Source organism: Pseudoliparis swirei, chromosome 19 (assembly GCF_029220125.1).
Source record: "Pseudoliparis swirei isolate HS2019 ecotype Mariana Trench chromosome 19, NWPU_hadal_v1, whole genome shotgun sequence".
In the NCBI taxonomy this organism is placed as follows: domain Eukaryota; kingdom Metazoa; phylum Chordata; class Actinopteri; order Perciformes; family Liparidae; genus Pseudoliparis; species Pseudoliparis swirei.
In genome coordinates, this window is record NC_079406.1 from 18,748,012 (window position 1) to 18,767,832 (window position 19,821).

Below are 19,821 nucleotides of genomic sequence, written 5' to 3' on the forward strand. Positions count from 1 at the left end.
ACATCAAGACAATCTGACAGAATGAACATCAGCAGTCTGACAGTGTGTGTGGAAAGAAATAATATTTAGCAAGTGTGTTAACCCACCTGCCATACTATTCTCTCTAGTGGACACAACATGCAATATTGCAAAAGAGTTTGAATGATTAATGTTGGCAAACAATACTTTCACATCTAGCGGTCATGGAGAAACATTTGGAGTTGTGTTAGCGGCCTCTTGACAAATGTTAGTTTAACATTTACTCACCATATCACGGCAACCTTAGCTCAGTTGTAGTCTCCATCAACTCCTGAGATATCTGGGTTTTTAGGGCACTGGCTAACATACAATTGTTTGCGAACCACAACATTTTTTATTTAACAATGTGTCAGGGCTGTGAAACTAACGCTATGTGTTTCTTTCTCTGCTCCACAGTGGCCACAAATCCTGAAATGGTAAGAATTCAAAATGGCTGCAACATGCGAGCAAACAATTTCCGACAGACACAAACAAACGTTAGCATTTATTTGGAGTCCCTTTCTGGCCACTTGACCAATCTAAGTTCAACATTCACTCACCTTTCAGCTCTGTTGACGTCTCCGTCATGTCCAATGGAGCAACACATCCGGCCCTGAATCTTAGGGAAGATATATATTGTGAGTAAAAGCCTAAAAGCTCTTTCTTCTTCTTCTTCTTCTTCTTCTTCTTCTTCTTCTTCTTCTTCTTCTTCTTCTATACCAGCAGCAATGGATACTTGTTTCCAGCAAAGTGTTTTTAGTTACCACTGTAGGCTACACTGTCCCTGAAACCAGTCAGCAGGCGCAAAGCGTTGGTGAGGAAAGAAAGCAGGTCATTTAAAGGCAGTGTGAGCATAGAGGCCCTTATTCACAGCAGACATTTTTGACATCTCATGGCAGGGATAACACAGGTGTAACTCATAAAAATTAATGATTGACTCGTTCAAATGTATTTAGTGCGTCAAAGCCATTCCAGTGAGCCAGCACACACAATACCAGAAGCGTGGCCAACATAAATGAAACAGGTTAGTTACGTCATGATAATGTTATTAATTACACCTGTGTTCACCCAACAATAACGTGTCAAAAGGGCTGCTGTGAGAAGGGCTTTATACAGTATTGTATTATATATATATATGTATATATATATATGTATATATATGTGTATATATATGTATATATATGTATATATATATATATCGCTAAACGAGCCCCTTTATCGCAGTTGCTGCAATAAAGGGGCTCGAATAAGGAAACTGTCAGTGCTGCAAGGTTTACTTTTAAATGAATGTGGGTCTTGAATAGATTCATAATGTATAGTTTCTCCTTTCCATACTCATTAATTTGACAGTACATTTACAGTCATAAAGCCCCTGTTAACTGAATAGACAGCGAGATAGAGAGAAAAGAGGGGGGACACTGTGAGCTTGCGGAGCCAGTCCTTCCTGCACACTGGGTGTCTGGCCGCAGTGGCCCGTATAGGTGTCAGTGAGTGACAGTGAATGAAGGTATACATGACGGAGTTAGCGACAGAGGGATGACCACCTGGTGCCACATTGAACATTCATACCCTATTAACAGTCTAATAATCCCATGAGGCAGCAGGCCTGTGGTTCTGTCTTTGAACCACAGTCCACCCATCCCTTTGCAGTCACCAGCATTTCATTTGCAATCTAAATCAGAAACACAGGGTGCTCGAGACTCACATCAAAGGGCTTTTTGATAGCTCGGTTAGAGCAGAGACTTGAAATGAAATGGCTAATTACGAGCGTTGATTACTAGGCAATGTAAGATACAGAGTAATTGGATTGCACAATCTTCTAGTGCTGCTTCTGTTTTTTTACTAGAAATAGTGTTGACGAAATCTTGTATATTTCCATTGATATAAAAGGATGGTTTATACAATCAATATGAGTGTCATACGAGCAGTCGTAGGAGAGAGGTTGTGGTTATTCAATCGAGAATAAGCTATCCAAATATTCATAAACACTAAATGTGCAATCTTTTTTGAGGGAATATAAATGTTGGGAGTTTTATTTGATCTTGGTGCCCCTATTTATCAATCAAGGCTCTTGTTATATTTAGAACTAATAAAGGTCTGGTCAGCATTTTAAGTAAAGGAAAGGACATTTGAACATGTACAGGTTTTGGTGACTATTGGGAAAAGTACATTTGCTAGTAAAGATAGTGTGATGTGATTAAAAGCTCCAGAGAAAGCAGTATTTGGACATTGAGGTGAGATCGTTTTTAGAGCCAATGGGAACTATGGTGTTTCAGGGCTCTTTCAAAATGCTGCAAACAATCTAGTATTGATATTTTATGGGGACATAAGTTTGTTGAGCTACAAAAGATATATCACAGTGTAGCAAATGTACCAGCTTGCATGTTAAAATACTGATACAAACTTTATATTATATTTCCAAACCTTTCGTGCTTGGTGCTCTGCAGAGATGCATGCAATGCAGGTTGGCTTTACCCCGATTGTGTTCTTCCCTGACCACCATCCAATTATGTGAAGATCACATAAACAACCAGTAATGTAATCACTTGTTGTTAAGGAGATCAGGGTGACTGGCTGAGATACTCAGCTAAATGGAAAAATGGAAAATCAGGCTTTTAAAAAAACCTAACCCATTTATTATTTTGTGCAGCAAAAAGAATTAAAGATATATTTCCTTTCAACTGACTTCTATAATGGTCCCTATAAATCTGAGCATGGTTACATGTAGCTGAAGTAACCTGTTCAACCATTATGTTATGCTTTTTTTTCATGATCTATTTATAATATTTAAGATATGAAAGATTTTGCTCAGTGAGAAATGGGATAACGGTTATTTTTTGGAGATTCCAGCGTGAAAATATATTTTAAAAAGGTGTCAGACAGCATCGTGAAACGCACTGGCACACTCACAACACAAGGGAAACATCGGCTGGGAGGGGGTCGGTGACAAGCTCCAGTGAGGGGAGGGGAGGGGGGCTCTCTGTGCAGGTGTCCTTGGTTCTCTTCTTCTTCTGCTGACACCTTAGAGACAAGACCCGACCGTAAGTAGCCTAAGACTGTTGATGAGGAATCAAAAGAAGTCATATTTTGATCTGCCATGAAATCCGAAAGGAAAGATGTGCTCGTCTGGATGAGAGACCCCCGCTGGGCGAAGACACACGTTGCGCGTGCACTGGCTGAGCCGTGAAAGCTCGCTGCCATTGACTGGAGCGGAGGCGCAAATGAGAGCGAGACGACGAGAACCGAGCGCAGCGGAGTGAGCGTCCTCGCGCGAGGCGTCGCGTCACTGATCATTCCCAGGTATTATACATCATTTACGGATCCGCCGTCCGCGATATGTGCCGTTGTCTGGACATCCACAGCCAGTCCACCGGCGGCGTTTAACGTCGCCAGACATACTCCGTGTTTCCCCCTCCGCAGATGTGCGCTGCCAGAAGAATAGAGGGCCTGTTCGGTGGATGAAGGGATTAATTATTGATCACGATGAACAGAAAATCGGGGTTAATCATCTCCAGCATTGCAGGCTGAGGCGTGTGGATGAGTGTTACTGGAGGACGTGTTTAGGTGAGATGTGAGAACAATGAGAGATGCATGTTGAATTGTGCACCTGTAATCCACGGACAAAAGAGCAGCAGCAGCTTGTTGTTGCAGCGTGAAACAAACCAACAAACCCCGAGCTGGTTTCCCCTCCTGACATTCTGCTGTTCAAGATGGGACTAACCTGACCGTACGTCAACACGCTGCTGGATGTGAGGCCACGCATGCAGACAATGCCCAGCTCTCAGGCGCCCGACATGGGCACAAATGCCACGGATGTACCCTGGGAGCCTGGTTTCCCCGGCTCCGACCGAAACCCGATCTGGTCCTCCACGGTCAACAGCGTGGTTAAGATGTTGCTCATATCTGTCATTGTGTGCGTGTCCTTATTCGGGAATGTGGTGGTTCTGCTGGTGTTCCAGAGGAAGCCTCATCTCCTTCACGTGGCCAACCGCTTCGTCCTCAACCTCCTGTTGGCCGACCTGCTCCAGACCGTTTTAGTCATGCCCTTTGCCATTGCAGCCACTGTGCCGGGTGTGTGGCCCCTGGATGCCCGACTGTGCCAGGCTCTGGTGGTGCTCATGCACCTGTTTGCCTTTGCTGGGGTCAACACCATTATCGTTGTCTCCGTGGATCGCTACCTGGCCATCATCCACCCGCTGTCCTATCCCACCCGCATGACCCCTCACTTGGGCACCAACCTGATCATCTGCACTTGGGTGCTCAGTTTCCTGCAGAGCACGCCTCCCCTCTTTGGCTGGGGGGCCATTGACTTTGACCGTCATCACAACGTGTGCTCAGTGGTGTGGTCCTCCAGCCTGTCGTACTCGGTCGTGGTGTCCACCTTCTCCTTCTGGCTGCCTGTGCTCATCATGCTCGGATGCTACTGGATGGTGTTCAGAGCAGCTCGGAGGCAAAACGCACTTGTGCACCCCATACAGACACAATCCTACACTCAGCCCTGGCCTCAGGACTTCCAGGGACCCATCAGTCCACAGCTCCAAGCACAGCCTCAGCCCCAGCAGGCCAGGTCCCCCGATGGCCCCTACACAGCCAGGGGATACAGGCACAGACGCTTCCACTACCACTGCAAGGCAGCTCGTGTCGTTTTCGTGATCATGGCCTCGTATATCCTCAGCATGGGGCCTTACAGCATACTTAATACTATATCTATGAGTGCCAGAGCAGCTGTACCGCCCTGGCTCTCCTCCCTCGCCCTCGTGCTCTTCTTTTTGCAGTGCTGCCTCCACCCGTACATTTACGGGTACATGCACCGCAGTGTGAGGAAGGAATTCCTCGCACTGCTCTGTGGGCTGTTGTGTAAACAAGGCCGTCCCAGCCAGAGCTCGGCCGCGGAGAGCTGCTTCACAACGACAGAGGGCCGTTTCGGCGGCCACTCCCACCTGCCCAGTCTGCCTGCTCGAGTCTTCCCCCTGCGGACGTGGGAAGAGTGCACGACGTCCTCCTCGCCCACTTTTGAGAGGAAGTCAAGGGACAGCCGTAAAGAGACGACCTCCACCAGCGTCAGCTCTGAGAGGGAGCTCACAGTCCACAGCAAACAAAGCACATGAACCGCACGGAGGACTCATCGGACGGACCACGTCCATCACACAGCGTGTTCACACGTACGCTAACATGCCTCCTTGACAACAGGGTCATTCATTCTGAAGTGGCTGGCATTAGGAATAGTGGTCTATAGTGGATCACCAACATAATGTTCAGAACTCTTCCTGATACACATGTACAATAGACTGGCCGTGTGAAAGAAATCCTCAACAATGACTTAGTTTTATTTTGAGAATCATAATTGTTTGAAGCCATTTTCAAAGTGTCAAATAAGTCACAATATAAGCAGCTGTTATTTTTGTATTTTAGTGGTTGGCATTATGTTTTGTCTATCCATTGTAATTATTTTAAATGTACGTGAGCTACTTTAATATAAACTGGGCATTTAGATCTATCAACATTTTTTAAAAGATTCAAACTAATGTAAAACCATGAAATGACATTTAATTTAGATTTCACATCTTTGCCTACAGGTCTGTCCTAAATGTTAAATACAGAAAGTAGTGACAAAGTTGTGTTCCATAACGACGGGCCATCGATGTGTCTGATGAAGCGTTGATCTGCAGTATCTGCACAGCAGCTACATCTCCGTGTGAACCCGCCTGAGGGCACCGGGTGTGCTGCCCTTGTGTTACTAATGAACTCAGGGTATGCTTGTGGATCCATGTGTAGTCACTGTTGTGTGAACACGTGTGTGTGTGTGTGTGTGTGTGTGTGTGTGTGTGTGTACGTCCCGGTAACTGTTGTAGGTCTCAAAGCGCCTTTGGAGTAACTGAGTAGAATCATGATGTGTCGTGCTCGCCTGTTACAGAAATCACACGAGCTTCGTAGGCTCTGAGTTTTCTTTAACTTTCACCAACCGGGGTGCAAATTCTGCATCTTACTGCAGCGGGCCGCTGTCTATTTGGACTCAGTATTTGCTGCCTTTTTAATGTCCGTATTTGTTTGAGGAAGCTCAGTATTTCTATTGAGAGAATACAGAGCATATAGAGCAGGGTATGATACAAAAATCAAATTGAAAAAAGTGGACTCCTTGCACCAGTCTTTTAACGTAGGCCGCGAGTTCTTATGTAACAAATTTATTATATTCTACTGAACACATGTAGATTTGTAAAGATTCCTCCTGGTGCAGGTTTTGTCATGGGACCACCTGTGTGCTTCAAGAGGATGAGTACTCGTGGAAGTGGTACATGCTTTGCATGGGAAACTTTTGGGATGTCGGGGAGATGAAGTGTTGCCAAAAGATGTCATCACAAAATTACGTGTATTATTTGAAAAGTGTTAAGTCCCAAGTTTGTCAAGTTTTTGTAGCATTTTGAGAAAGAAAAGAGAAAAAAGTAGACAAATGAGGCAGGACGCTCTCATTGTTTTATTCTTGTAAGACGGATAGCTTTATGGCAAACTACTCACAAGTCATCGGACCTGACGGAGCTCTGGTTTATTAGAAAGGTCACTGTAGAAATCCATACAGTATTATAAATGACAATCAAACTTGTATAATAAGTTTGTCTTAGTGTTGCTCTGTAAAAGACAGGAGGGTACAGTACAGTATGTAAATAAAGTGTATCGTCAAATTAGAAAAAATAATATTTTGTGATTTTGCATTATTTATGGTTTACCTTATCCAACATAAAACATTCTGTTGTTTAATAAAGGTGAACTTATTGTAATGTGTTTTCTATTCCACTTGACATCAGTATTTTCTATGAAACGCTTCCTTGAAACTAAGTTCACCACAGGTGTTCATCAGCATGTCAGCGTAGAAATCTAAATCACGTTTCAATCCGTAGCTAAATAAAAAGTTTTCAAATCTGTCCAAAAATGAAATAATATTTAATACAGTTCTTAATTAGATTTGTGGTACAAAGTTTTTAAAGTGAAATTAAAAAAACAAAGTGTGCTCCTACAGCCTGCCAGAAAACTCCTCTGGAGTCACTCAAAGAAAAAGAAGAAAAAAAACATGCGGCCTTCATTTTTAAATCGATTGCATTTATTTTTTTAAAAAGAAAAAGAAAAAACTCTTGATGTAGTTACAAAGCAAACAGCTTATTAAAATATAAAAGAGGTGCATCGCAATGGTGCATATGTATTTAAAATCAGTAAAATCATGAACTGCGTTACGATAACGACGTGAGAATCTCTCCTGGGGCCAAACAAATCCGGCATGTCATGAGACGGTCCTTCATGTGCACCGATACTTCTATGACACCGATGTGCTGCGGAACCAAGTGCACTCTTTCGTTCGATGCAAACTTAAATGTAGCCATCAAAAACCAGAGACTGGACATGTGTCATAGTAATGTCAGTGTTTTATATATAATTTCTGAACTACATTACAGGCTGATATTTAAGGATGTATAGCCCCATCTTCACCTTAAAAAAAAAAGAAAAACCTACAGATGAGTCTTTAAGTAGCATTCGTTCGGTCACTCTTTCTATACAATATATGTACACACATTTCATCACTACATTACAAGTAATGAACAAAGAAAACCTTTAGCCAAAAGGGAATAGAAAAGCAAAAATACCAAACATTTTACTTTCTTTAGAAATTTAAAATAAAAATATTTCGCTTTTCTTGTTAAACCCATCCAAACAAATGCTCACTATGACATCATTGGAACCCACACTGATTTTCAAGGTGCCACTCAAAATATTACTGGTCAACAGTGAAGACAAAATCATATATATATTTAAAAAAGAAAAGAAAAAAATAGCAACGCAGGTTTAAAGCACACAAGAGGACGGGCTCTGCTCTTCGGGTCTTTTCTCTGATAAGTGATGGTTTGAGTTCAGGGCCGTTCAGACCACGTTATCACCAGGCCAGCACGGAGGAGGCCAGCACTGGGACAGGAAGGAGTCAGTCTTTCCCTCAGTCCTCTAGTCCACCTTGACCACACTGTAGATCTTATTTACAAACCAGAAGCAGGCGAAGAAGCCAATTGTACCTGAGAGGAAAAGACAAGTTGGAGAAATTTGATAAATGGTATTGTAAACTTTATAAAAGAACAAAAAACTAACTTAAAAACATATTTGTCCTCTTTTCAAAAGAGGTCAAATATAAGAAAGCACAACATAAAAGAAAGGCCACCTGGTCCTGAAATGCATGTATTTTAGGAGCACAGACACAACAAATGTAGCAGCCAGTTTGCTGTCGCAGCAAAACCAGACTCCATTCACGGAACGCTTTAAAAAGAAAACACACACACACACACACAGACACACAAAAAGCGAAGACGTCAATCTCCTCAATAACGCACTTCCTGGATCAATTCAAGTGGGTATAAAAGTCCTATCTGACAGCTCAACAGGGGCCAAGCAGCCAAAACTTGAATTAAGTTATGATCAATGTTGGGATGAGGTAAAAAAAAAAAAAGACAGACAAAAAACAAAACAAAACGTAATGTGGAATGAGAGATTAGGATTATTTAGATAAAACTGGAAGCAAGGAGGGAAATTGATAATCTCTTCCTTGAATCCTTGGATTATTTCTTTGTGGTAATCTTTTGACATCTTGTCCCCTCGCTACTTCCAGCTCTGTCTTAAGATAGTGTCGAGCAGCGCCGCAGTGACAAACAGGGATACAGGACAACTTTTATCCGGCCCAACGACAGAACAACACCAGAAGAAAATGTCGTCGTTGTCATCGTCTGACATCACGGTGAGCCGTATGTTTCTGGGCATCATAAAGACAATGCTGTTATCCTTTTTCTGCACACACTCGTACTCTCATCTGAGTGAGTGTGCAGAGAGCTGTACGGCGCTGGAGAGCGCTGTTGCCATGTCAACATGTGTCAATCTCTGTCTCTATTAATGTGGAGACAAAAGCGGCAACAACGTTCCATTCGTCGTCGCTTTGGGAAGACGTGCGTGGGACATAAGTCTGCACAACCTCAAGTCACACGTCTGGATTTTAAGTGCAAGCACAGAGAAATTCAGTAGCGGTCATGAATCTTGAGAGCAAATCGACTCATCAGCCACGGCAACGAGTTAAAGTGGTGCCTGTATATTTTGATCTACAGAAACAAAAGATGATGAAAAGAAGCAGCTCCCGGGTCAAACAGCAAATCACAGACAGTAAGATTGACCCAAATAGGTCTGTAAAACTGGAGCTGACCAAGAGGGTCTTTGAACATTCTCCTCTAATTCCCCACAGTCGCTGTGATGTTCATTAAACTTTAAACACAAATGTTCAAATAGGTCCTTGAAAACGAATGCTCTTGAACTTAATTTGACACGTGCTCTAGTACAGCAATACAAATACCATCGCATGCCAAGAGGAATGACAAGAGGAGCCATATTGACCAATAGTGTGGACTGCTTCCTGGTGTTTAATGTCAAAGGAACAGGATAGAAACCGGGTAAACTGACCCTGAGCAAACACTGACTATCACACCTAAGAACTACACACACACCGTTGTGATGGAGGGAAATCAAGTCGTCGAGCATACTCGCTGATTAGGCAAACAAGAATTCCTTTGTATACACACTGAGCAGAGAAATGACTCCATGATATCTCGGTCGAATTGCAGTGCATCACAAACAACAGGAAATCATTGCAGCTGCTTAAAGAGCTCACGGCACTTTATCTCAAAGCCTCACCTGTGAAGAGGAAGAAGATAAGGACCATAATCATAGTGTATCCAAAGTAGAGGATGGTGCTGGCAGCTCCAACTATTTGCAGCTTCGAGAAGAAGTAATGCACAGCGTAGACAAACAGATAGACTGCCGTGAAGCCGCTGGTCAGGAAGGAGCGCCACCACCAGTGGTAGTCCTGGACACAAAGAGCAAAAGAGGGCATGTCAACTGAAATGACTGTTCAGACATGTCACCGGCATAACATGTAGTCTGGGCTGTGCCAAGAAACCACTAACGATGAACATATACAAAAGGCAAGATCAAGAGGAAGATACTTTATTTTTTTGCATTTGTATTTCTTCCTTTATTTTCACAAGTGGGACAATGTTATGACATAATGCACTGAACTTATTTTTAGGTCAGATATATCAGGTACCTCGGCACATAGGTGGAAGTAGCAGAGCAGAATTGTGGCCTCAGAGCATGTGATGAGTAGAATAATGAAAACCAGGAACAGGAACCCGAACATGTAGTACATCTGATGAGACCTAAAAGGATCAAAGACAACACCTGTAAAGGGCCAAACCCGCCACACGGGGGTGAGCTGTTCAAGACACAAATTACAGGCCAATCAGGAAAGACTTCGTTCCTGTCTTCTTACCAAATGCTGTTTAGAATGAAGAAAAGTTGAATGAAGATGCAGCCAAAGGGCAGGATGCCTCCCATGACGATACCCGGACTAGGCTTTGTAAAGAAGGACTGCTCTGGAATCTGGCGGGGGATTTGGTTTGTTCGCACTGGTTGTTCAATTGCCTGCACAGGAACACACAGGGTGTGAAAACTATTACACACTTTCAAGCAAACACAAATTTCCTCTGTAAATCAAGAAGTTGAAGCTACACAATTGGATCGATTGGGAGGCCTAACTCACAGCTTTCTTGAATCCAAAGTAGGCACCAATGAAGGTCAGGGGCACAGAGATTCCAAACCACAGAGCCAAAATGGCCACCAGAGTGCCAAAGGGGATTGCTGCTGAGGAACCCTCCACCCAAAGGATCAGGTTCATCAGGAAGAAGTCTGCAAACACAATGCTAGGGAGGAGAGATGGACGACCGACAACACATAGAAAGAGAATACATGTGAGAATGATAAAAGCGCGGTCCGAGACCAAATGAGCATGTACAGCGCAACACGTCACTCCAGGGCAGAAAAGAAGCTCAAAGATGAGACAAATGAACCGGGGCGAAGGAAGGCGACTTACCCTGGGCACAGGAGTGCAGTCAGCAAGACGTTCGTCTTCCACTTCTCACCTCCAAAAGCTGAGAGCGGAAACAGAGATGGATGAGGATATCGCGATGAGAAAGATCACGCTGACGGCAACAACTCGGGACATTTTGGGACAACGGTTTCCCTGGACTCTTACTTTTGTAAAGGCGTGCAGACACATAGCCGGCGGGCGTGCCGAGCAGAACCCAGAGGACCACAGCACATGTCATGAGCGCCCCTCTGTTCGCGGGGGACAGGAAACCAAGGCAGGCCAGGACTAAATCGGACAAACGGTCATCAGTGCACTCGGACAGAACAGCATCATTGCAAATCAGGCACTGGAATATAAAATGCATCTTCTCGGGTTAATAATGTCGTTACATTTACAACAGAAAGGCCTTGAACCTTGCTTTGAACTTTCTGACGAAAAAAGTTCAAACTCAGCTCGTTTTTAAAATGTATTTAAATTCACTTTCCATATGCACACTGTTTTAGGAATATATAGTTTCCTTTAATACATTTTGAGTAACATGAATGAAAACAACAACAAGGCATCATTAGGGTCCGAGCGACTGGCGAAGTCAGTCCGAGAGGACCGTATTGAAATTGTTAGGGGAATTCTTTTTCTTATTCCGCTTTTTATTTTTGAACATCGAGCGCATATTTGGGGTACTTCCTCGCGACAAAAACTCACCAAATTTGGCAAACTTGTCAGGCTTGGTGAAAATAGACGGATGGCATACACTTTGAAAGTCGGCTTTAAAGAATTGCTTTCTAGCGCCCCCTTAAAGTTTGACCGGCGACGCCCCTCACCCAGAATGTCCGATTGACTTGAAATTTGTCACACATGTCCACATGGACCTGCTCTACAAAATAGCATGTTACAAGTCAAGGTCAGAGGATAACAACAAGCCAATTTTCACTCGTAGTCAAAGCGCCACCCAGTGGCTCAACTGGACTTGCTCAAATCTGTCCCAAACTTGTCGGGCCAGTTATGTCACGGCCTGAGAATATCGACACGCCTAATTTCACTCGTAGTCAAAGTGATACCTACTGGTGAAAGAAAAAACACAATACATGACAAACGGCGAAAAGTCCGACCGGCGTGAAATGAATATGCACTTAATGTCCTTATGTGTTGAACGCAAACAGAAAACTGAAAATCGAATTCAGTACGTGCAATTCTAACCAGTATTACATGTCAAACGCTAATGTTAAACAGTCCTTACAGAGAGTGATGAAAGTCATGATGAAGATCTGGGTGCCCTGTCCAAGGAACACAGACAGCAACATGCCTTTCCTGGGGGGTCGGAACACGTCACCGTGCACCTGTTTCCACCCCGACTCCTCCTGTGCGTCCTCCTGGGAAGGGAGGCGGAAAGCAATCCAGCGACAGTCACAATGAAGACAGTACTTAACATTTGCAAATGATAAAAGTTAACCCACCACCAAGCAGTGAATACTACCTCACCTGTTAGCAAGGAAAAACAAGGTGAAGACAGACAACTTAGTTTACCAAAAGCTGTAAAATGTGGTGTGAAAACTGCTTGGACAATTCTTTATAGCCCCTTCCTTTACAGTTTCACATTAAAAAGTCTTCGCACCATATTTTACATTGTGTTCTAATGTGCCGGTTTACCAAAATCATTCACCCAAACACCTGATTTATTAAACACAACAGTTTCTGTTCAAAACGGCTTCCCATGAGCTTACGTAGAGTACAGAGGATTTCTGGGTCGGTGGAAGCTTTATCAAGTCTGCCTGTGAAATGTAACAAAATATTCATAACTCTGGGTACTGTGCACCCAGTGTGCTGGGCAGTTTTTCACATGCAGAAATACAGCATTGTAACAACCATGGAACCGTGATCAAGATGACCAGTAAACACACACACACACACACACACATACATACACACTCACTGCAAGGTGAAAACCTCAACCTCGAATATTTGTCAGTCAAATGTTTCAGCTAAAATCTGATAATTACTTTATTGTCTGTGGAATAAGAGCAATGTACAACTACAGGCATTAGGTGTCCTATTAAAGCCCAATGGCATAGCCTCAATAATGTCTGCTCATTAGCTAGAAACAAGGTTGCTCTAAAAAGTTCCTGAAAAGTTGTTCTCAGAACGCGTACCATCTACTTTGAATAGGTCATTTGCATGGTGGCAGCATGTTGACAGAACACAACTAATGCAATTCAAAATGTACCCTTAGAAACTAACAGCTGCATTCTCAAGAAGTCTTCACTAGCTAGTGCTTCATATACACATCTGGATCAGCTCCAACTGAGACAGGGAGTTCTGCAATGCCTTTACCTGGTCCACCTGGTTGTATCGGGCAATGTCCTTGTGCAGGGTTCTCAGCATGATCATGGCAACCATGCCAGACAGGAAGAGGACGATGACCAAGGAGTTCATGATGCTGGACAAACACACAAGAGTTGTTAGTTTGCATCAACTAACAAGCATCGAAACCCACGGAGAGTTTTAGGGAGACGAGAACATTATCTTCATACCTAAACCATTGGATGTTGGTGTGAGGCATGGAGACCAGGATGTAGTCCCACCTGGAGGCCCATTTGATAGAATTGTTTTCCTGTAAAATAAAGTAAAGTAGTTGCAAAAAAACTTCATACAAAATAGCCACATATAAAGTGTTATATATTAGTTAGTTTACTATGAATATTGTATTGGAGGCCTACCTCAAATGTCACAGAGTAAGTGTAAACTATTGACACATCATTTTCAAACACCCCAGGGACCTCCATTGGGCTGCCACCTTCACAACTTGGGTTGTTTTCATCAGCTTGTGTGAAACTGCACAACACACAGAACATCCCTCATGTTAGATTACTAACAGATCTACTGTTGGTTTGGACTGGTGAGTTGTAATTTAGTTGCAGCATGATGAGGTAGATTCGACAAATAAAAATATGTACAAAATACACATCATATTAAACTTCTACCAACCACAATTACCTCTTTGGCTCCAGAGTGGCAGCGACCAGCCGAGCCCCTCTCCATCCTTCTTGTGCTCCACTGTGATAAGTGATCTTGATGTCTACATGGTTGAAGACGTAAAACGTGTTCTTCTTGTTGAACTCGGACTGAAAAGAAAAGTTTTTACTCGATATCAAGTATTCAGATTCCTCAACGTTATTTCTAAACACACATCTCTATGTTGTTTAATATCTTCTATACTGGAATTGTCTTATTCCAAATAATATCTATCATGGCTTCCAATGTATCTGAAATAATTATTTAATACTGTTTGAGACAAATTACAGTAAATTGTGAATTACGGATATATTTTGTATTAGTTTAACAAAATAAGCAAATATGCTTTATAAACACTCACTAAACTAGGCTAAAGTATCATTAAAACTAAAAATGGTTACATTATGTTGTTACCTGTCAGAATAAGAAACCACTTCACAAGCAGATGAACAATTATGCTTAACTAAATATGTGAAGTAGAGCACACATGTTTAAAGACAGAAAACACTACTCACATTGATAACACAAGCATCTTTAGCTCGGCCATCTAAGGTAACGAGGCAGCCAATGGGGAAGCCTGGGTTGCAGTACTTCTGACCATCTTCCACATCATAGCACCAAGTCACCGGCATGTTGTCAATTATCCTAAAAAAAGTAATTTCAACAAACGTCTTGATTTATAAAAGTATGTGCATGTATCCGTCCTCTTTCCTGTGGTTACACATCATTCAAACAGACCACAAACTACTATACATAACGCACAATTACAGCTGGATAGTACAGTGCAGTATAACATATACAAACCAGTGGTGCTGGTAGTTCAGCTGCATTCCCATCTTAAGAAAATCCAGTTTGGCTGCATTCTCCTTGTCTCCTTTCTTGTAGGTTTGGGTGCACACCTTCTTGCATTTCACATCTTGTTTGAAACTGACCTACAACAGAAGCAAGAGAGTAATGTTGCATAAATACAGTGGTTCCCAAACTGTGGGGGGCCGAGGTATTACAGGTTGGGCACAGGGGGCAGTGCGGAGAATTTAACATATTACAAAAGTAAGTCAGGGCTCCAGACTGCGACCAAATGGTCGCATTTTGCGCCTAAAATTAGACACAGTGCGAGTAAATTTTTCATCAACTCGCGCATGCGCGACCAGTAAATTAGCAGATTTCTTTTTTTTGTTATGAAATATTTTTGTTGCTGACAAACTTGTTCTACACTTCAGCCCACTATAGTTAGCGGTAATGCCTGAATGACTGGTTTGCTAACCGACATTAACTCCAGAAGAAGAAGAAAGAAGACGAAAACCGAAGCAGAAGGCTGGCCTGTGTGTGAGAGCGGGGGGGGGGGGGCTAATGTGTGAAAAGAGGCGCACCGCAGCGGAGACACAACGAGGGCGAGGGCCGCAGAGTGAGAGGTCCACGAGGGGATCCTCACCACCGAGCGGCGTCCCCGTCCCCCGAGTTGAATCTTTGAGTCAACTCAGCCGACTCTCACATGTCTGAGCCCCTATACACTGTCGCTCACGGTAAACGCATTCGATCGGGAGCGCGCGAGGATTTTGATAAAGTTAGCGGAAGGATCTAAGTGAGAACATCCGGTTTTGCAAAGTTAGCGGAAAGAACCACGTGAAACAACATCCGTTTATCAAAATAAGATGTCGACAAATCATACACGAACATATAAAAGTAAACAATGAACTGATGTATCTTTATAGATCATTTCTGAGATTTAGCTTAAATTATGCTAACATTAAAACATTTTTACTGGACCAAGGAAGAGTTTATAAAAATTAGTCAGACTTTTGTATGTTAAGAAAAGTCCTGTATATAGATTTCCCAAGAGTTCCAGGAAATGAATAATGCAGATGTGTTCCATACATATCTGAAATCCTACAATAGCAATCAAACAATTTTAATGTATCAATTAGGACATTTTTCAAAGTAAAAGTCCTAAATGTTTAAAGAAATCTGTAATTTCTTTAATGTTTGAGTTGCTTTATATATGTATTTCCTCATAGTCCTAGGCAATAATGCTACACAATAAATAGAATGCTTCAATCGACTCGGTGATCGGTATTATCGGTGATCGGCAGATACTGATTTCAGTGATCGGTGATCGGCACCAAAAACCTGATCGGTGCATCTCTAATCATAACATCATCAAACCCTAGATGGTATTGAAAAGAGAACGTGTTGCATAGTAATATTTATTTTAGAGTCCGATTCCTGAAAGAAACTGCTTTCTATGAATGCATTCAATCAATGGGTGGGGGTGGTGAGTGTGCTCACCCGTGTGCGCGCATCACGGCAGAACTTCGATGTCGGTGCGCGCATCGCTCTGTCACGCGAGCCGAGAATTGTTGACGGGGGGGGGGGGTGTAGACGAAAATTACAGAGTGGCGGGTGGAGATTTCACCCTGTTATAATGGTAGGGGAAACACGAGTTGATAAGCGTGTCTTCTTGTCTGATCAATACACAACAGTGGGGTGCGTGAATGGACAGAGCGGCCAGCTGCTGATCACTCACTCAATAGCTCGACCTGCACGAATAGACGGTGCGCAAACATTTTTTTTGGGGAGCACCGAAGACCCATTTTGACCCAGGAAAAACCCTGTGTGCGCCCCTAAATTTTCTGCTTGCGCCCCTAAAATTTTAAGTTAGGGGCCACTGTGCTCCTAGTAAAAAAAGTTAGTCTGGAGCCCTGTAAGTGTAAATATGTTCCGATTACGGTGTTAACAGGTTATGCATGCGCGATCACAACGTCCAAGCTCCTTTGCGACTCATGTGTAGCTCAGTGCACAACGGAGAGACATTTGGCAGGAGGGAAAATAAAATCAACCGCAGGCGATGCAGATGAGGAGAGACCAGTCTGTGTTTTATGTCCGAAAACTCTGGCAGCAGACGGTATGAAGTCCAACAAATGAAAAAGACATGTGGCGACATTACCACCCACTCGCGTCAATAAGCCACTGGAGTTCTTTCAGAGTAACCTTGGTGAATACCGCATGCAGGCAAAAACCGTTGTAAAAGTGGCAACAGCTGATCAGTTACCTGACATAATATGGGCTGAAACGGGAGAGTTGTGTGGGTTTCTGCACAGGTGGTGGCAGACCATGAAAGGGAAAAGGAATGCAGGCGCTGATCAAGAGGGTCTCTTTAAATGGGTAATGGACACACTGTGTCATACACAGAAGCACTAGATGTGACATGAAATACACAAGGTTTTTACCGATCCTATCAGCGTGGTCAATTTACTAAAAACAAGGTCCCTGAAAGCACCACCGTTTTCCACACTGAGGAGACGGACGCCTTCAGCTGTTTCAGCGAAGCTCGGTGGCTCGAACGAGGAAACGTGTTGTCGCGAGTCTTTGAGCTCAGAGAATCCGTCATATGCATGACATAAGTCATACAGGACAGTACAATACAATTGAAATTGAACACATATTATCCATACACATATTATTCTGCAAAGAGGAGGTGGACTCAGTTTAGCATTTATTTTATCTTCGTTACGTTACTCATGTATATACTTTTTGGAGTCAAATTAAATAATTAAATTACAAGAAAAAGTTGTTATTTCAATACAAATTCATCATGGACCATTTTGGTGGGGCACAAACATTTTTCTTCCTCCGAAGCGGTGCGCGACCTAAAAAGTTTGCGAACCGCTGCATTAATATAATGCATAAAACAAACATAAATGAAAACACCATGCATGCATCCATGTTCTCGTTAACACCCACCTTGTATGGTGAAGACTCAATTCGTTCACCAAACAGCACCTGTCCAAGGTTCTCAGAAGGCCTCGTTTCCTTGTCATCTTTGCAGAAGTCAAACCTTTAACAATGTCAGAGACGGTCACACAGAGAGAAGATGTCATTGAGCTGGAACACATACATTTCGCAAATGGCATCAAGGAGAAACAAACTGTTACTTACACATCATACTCATAAGGCAGGACCGACTCCACTGAGTCCAAGCGATTAACAAACAGCTGAATCACCGTCTGTAAAGAAGCAAAACAAGTTGGTTTTTCAGTGAATTTTTTAAAAAACTGAACACATTGGTTAACATAGGCCACACGCTGACAGGCTGAGGTAGCCCATCGTTGTCTTGGTCACTCCAAACTTAGCGTAAGTAACGTCATCAGTCAGTCATATTTCATAATTTAAATCAGCGCATATCTAACAATAATCTCTCGGTGTGGTGGTGACAAACCCTCGATAGTTTATACAATCTCGTGGTCACAACATCAATTCGTAATAAGCATTGATAGATAACGTTATCGTTCTGTTTATACATGTTGGCAGGGCTGCCGTGCCAGGTAATAGACGGGGCCTAAAGAGAGGCTAGGCTAGCTAGCGAGATTAAGGAAGACAACAAATTAAAATGATTATGAATTTTCCAATTCCAACTGCAGAATATAAATACACGAACGGTACATTACATACAAAATAGTCGGACTCGTGAATTTAACATACCTGACAATCTTCACCGCCTTTGTCGTTTTCACAAAAACTCACCGGGGCTAAACCCGGAAGATAAAACGCAGAGCTCGAACATAAATACGAGACTAGCGAAAAAACCAGCACAGAACCAGAACGTATCCGCCTCTTCATTTTATCACAGACAGGATTCTCCTTAGCTTTGATATACTTATGTCCAAGGACGGGGCCCCTTCTTCTAAGGAGAGGGGATGTTTGCTAGCTGTACACCGCTAGGTAGCTCCTTCCTTCTACTCGGGACGCAGTGGCTCGTATGTCAGGGGCTCGAGCAGCATCGGTGACGTTTCAACTCCATCAAGTTATGTGGAAGTCGCAAGAACAGCACCGGAAGTTGTAGATTTTACCTTCAGAATAATGTTGTATAATAAATCAACAGCTTAGTATGTAGGATTTATACACGTTTATCATATGTTTATACAATTCTTTCAGTTTATTAAAGGGATACGTTTTGTATTCATACAATTATAATGAATAACATCTTCAGTTTAATTCATGTACTTCCCCAGGGGTTTTATGTTGAAAGGAGAAGAATCCAACTTCCTAGTTGGTTCTGATAGACTTGCTTGACACCGTGGAAATAACACTGACGTTGCGTATTGACTCCTCGGTAAACATCCTCGTCTTCTGCATATGAACAGTAACGTCACTGTGCTTTATACTGAACATAGGTTATACAAACCAGTATATGCGGAAAGTTTGTGTGTGAAAGATATGCACATGGTATTGAAGATAAGTAAAATAATCACATTCCTATGTCTGATTCATTATAGAAACATTGGTAAAGCTGCAAGCACCAGTTACATTAATGTTGCATTCGTCAAGGCATCAATATTGATAGTACAAATAAATAAATAATAACTGAAACAATTTTATTTTTGGTACCTTAATATATTGAGGTAAAATGTTGAATGCTAGACTTTTACATATATTATCTTGCACCCTTTTTGGTTGGTACTACTAGACTTTAATTAAAAATGAATACATAGGGAAAAAAATAGGAATAATCCCACCAATACCATGCAATTCAATAAAACTGAAAGGAAGAAAGTCCCAACTTTTTAAAATGTGATATTGGTGAATACAGATGAACAACTAATTAAAAGGAAAGCGAGAATAAGTAAAGGATAAAAGTTAACATAACACATCCTCAGTGCTGGATTATGATCCTGCGAGGCCCATGGGCACATGTTTTTTGATGCTCTTTTAGAACTAAATGAAGTAGCTATATCTATGAAGAACGTTGTGCTCTTGTAGCCAATGATGTGCCTTTGTAAACAATTCAACATATTGGTTGGATCGATATGAATTGTGATCACAATGCAAGAAGGTCACACCCACAATAGTTATTGAGATGTCCCATGGTTATCTAGACA

General features: G+C 42.5%; 2 protein-coding genes across 3 annotated transcripts; one reads left to right on the forward strand and one right to left on the reverse strand.

The window, feature by feature from the left end:
* The first annotated feature begins 3,244 nt into the window (after nt 1-3,244).
* On the forward strand, nt 3,245-7,492 carry gpr101 (G protein-coupled receptor 101). Its single transcript, XM_056438839.1, has one exon. It carries the CDS (start codon nt 3,759-3,761, stop codon nt 5,103-5,105), a length of 1,347 nt encoding a protein of 448 aa, XP_056294814.1. The 5' UTR covers nt 3,245-3,758; the 3' UTR covers nt 5,106-7,492.
* On the reverse strand, nt 7,069-18,703 carry LOC130209276 (transmembrane 9 superfamily member 2). Of its 2 annotated transcripts, XM_056438837.1 has the most exons (18): nt 18,425-18,703; nt 17,882-17,949; nt 17,687-17,780; nt 14,750-14,877; nt 14,461-14,590; nt 13,928-14,055; nt 13,651-13,765; nt 13,465-13,544; nt 13,265-13,370; nt 12,658-12,705; nt 12,174-12,306; nt 11,102-11,221; nt 10,940-10,997; nt 10,610-10,769; nt 10,340-10,491; nt 10,115-10,226; nt 9,703-9,874; nt 7,069-8,048 (listed from the first exon to the last, which is right to left on the reverse strand). In XM_056438837.1, exons 1-18 carry the CDS (start codon nt 18,560-18,562, stop codon nt 7,981-7,983), a joined length of 2,010 nt encoding a protein of 669 aa, XP_056294812.1. In that variant the 5' UTR covers nt 18,563-18,703; the 3' UTR covers nt 7,069-7,980. The 2 variants fall into 2 exon arrangements, with proteins under 2 accessions (XP_056294812.1, XP_056294813.1); XM_056438838.1 differs by lacking the exon at nt 12,658-12,705 and having other exon boundaries at nt 18,425-18,701.
* Between the last annotated feature and the right edge of the window lie 1,118 nt (nt 18,704-19,821).

What these genes read in the sequence shown, in the direction of transcription:
- gpr101 (XM_056438839.1), top strand. Translation starts at nt 3,759, where the DNA reads ATGCAGACAATGCCCAGCTCTCAGGCGCCCGACATGGGCACAAATGCC.
- LOC130209276 (XM_056438837.1), bottom strand. Translation starts at nt 18,562, where the DNA reads ATGAAGAGGCGGATACGTTCTGGTTCTGTGCTGGTTTTTTCGCTAGTC. An exon ending in GCCACTCTGGAGCCAAAGAG is followed by an intron (nt 13,766 to 13,927) that starts GTAATTGTGGTT and finishes TGTGTTGTGCAG; the next exon opens with TTTCACACAAGCTGATGAAA. An exon ending in ACTTCCACCTATGTGCCGAG is followed by an intron (nt 9,875 to 10,114) that starts GTACCTGATATA and finishes CTTTGTGTCCAG; the next exon opens with GACTACCACTGGTGGTGGCG.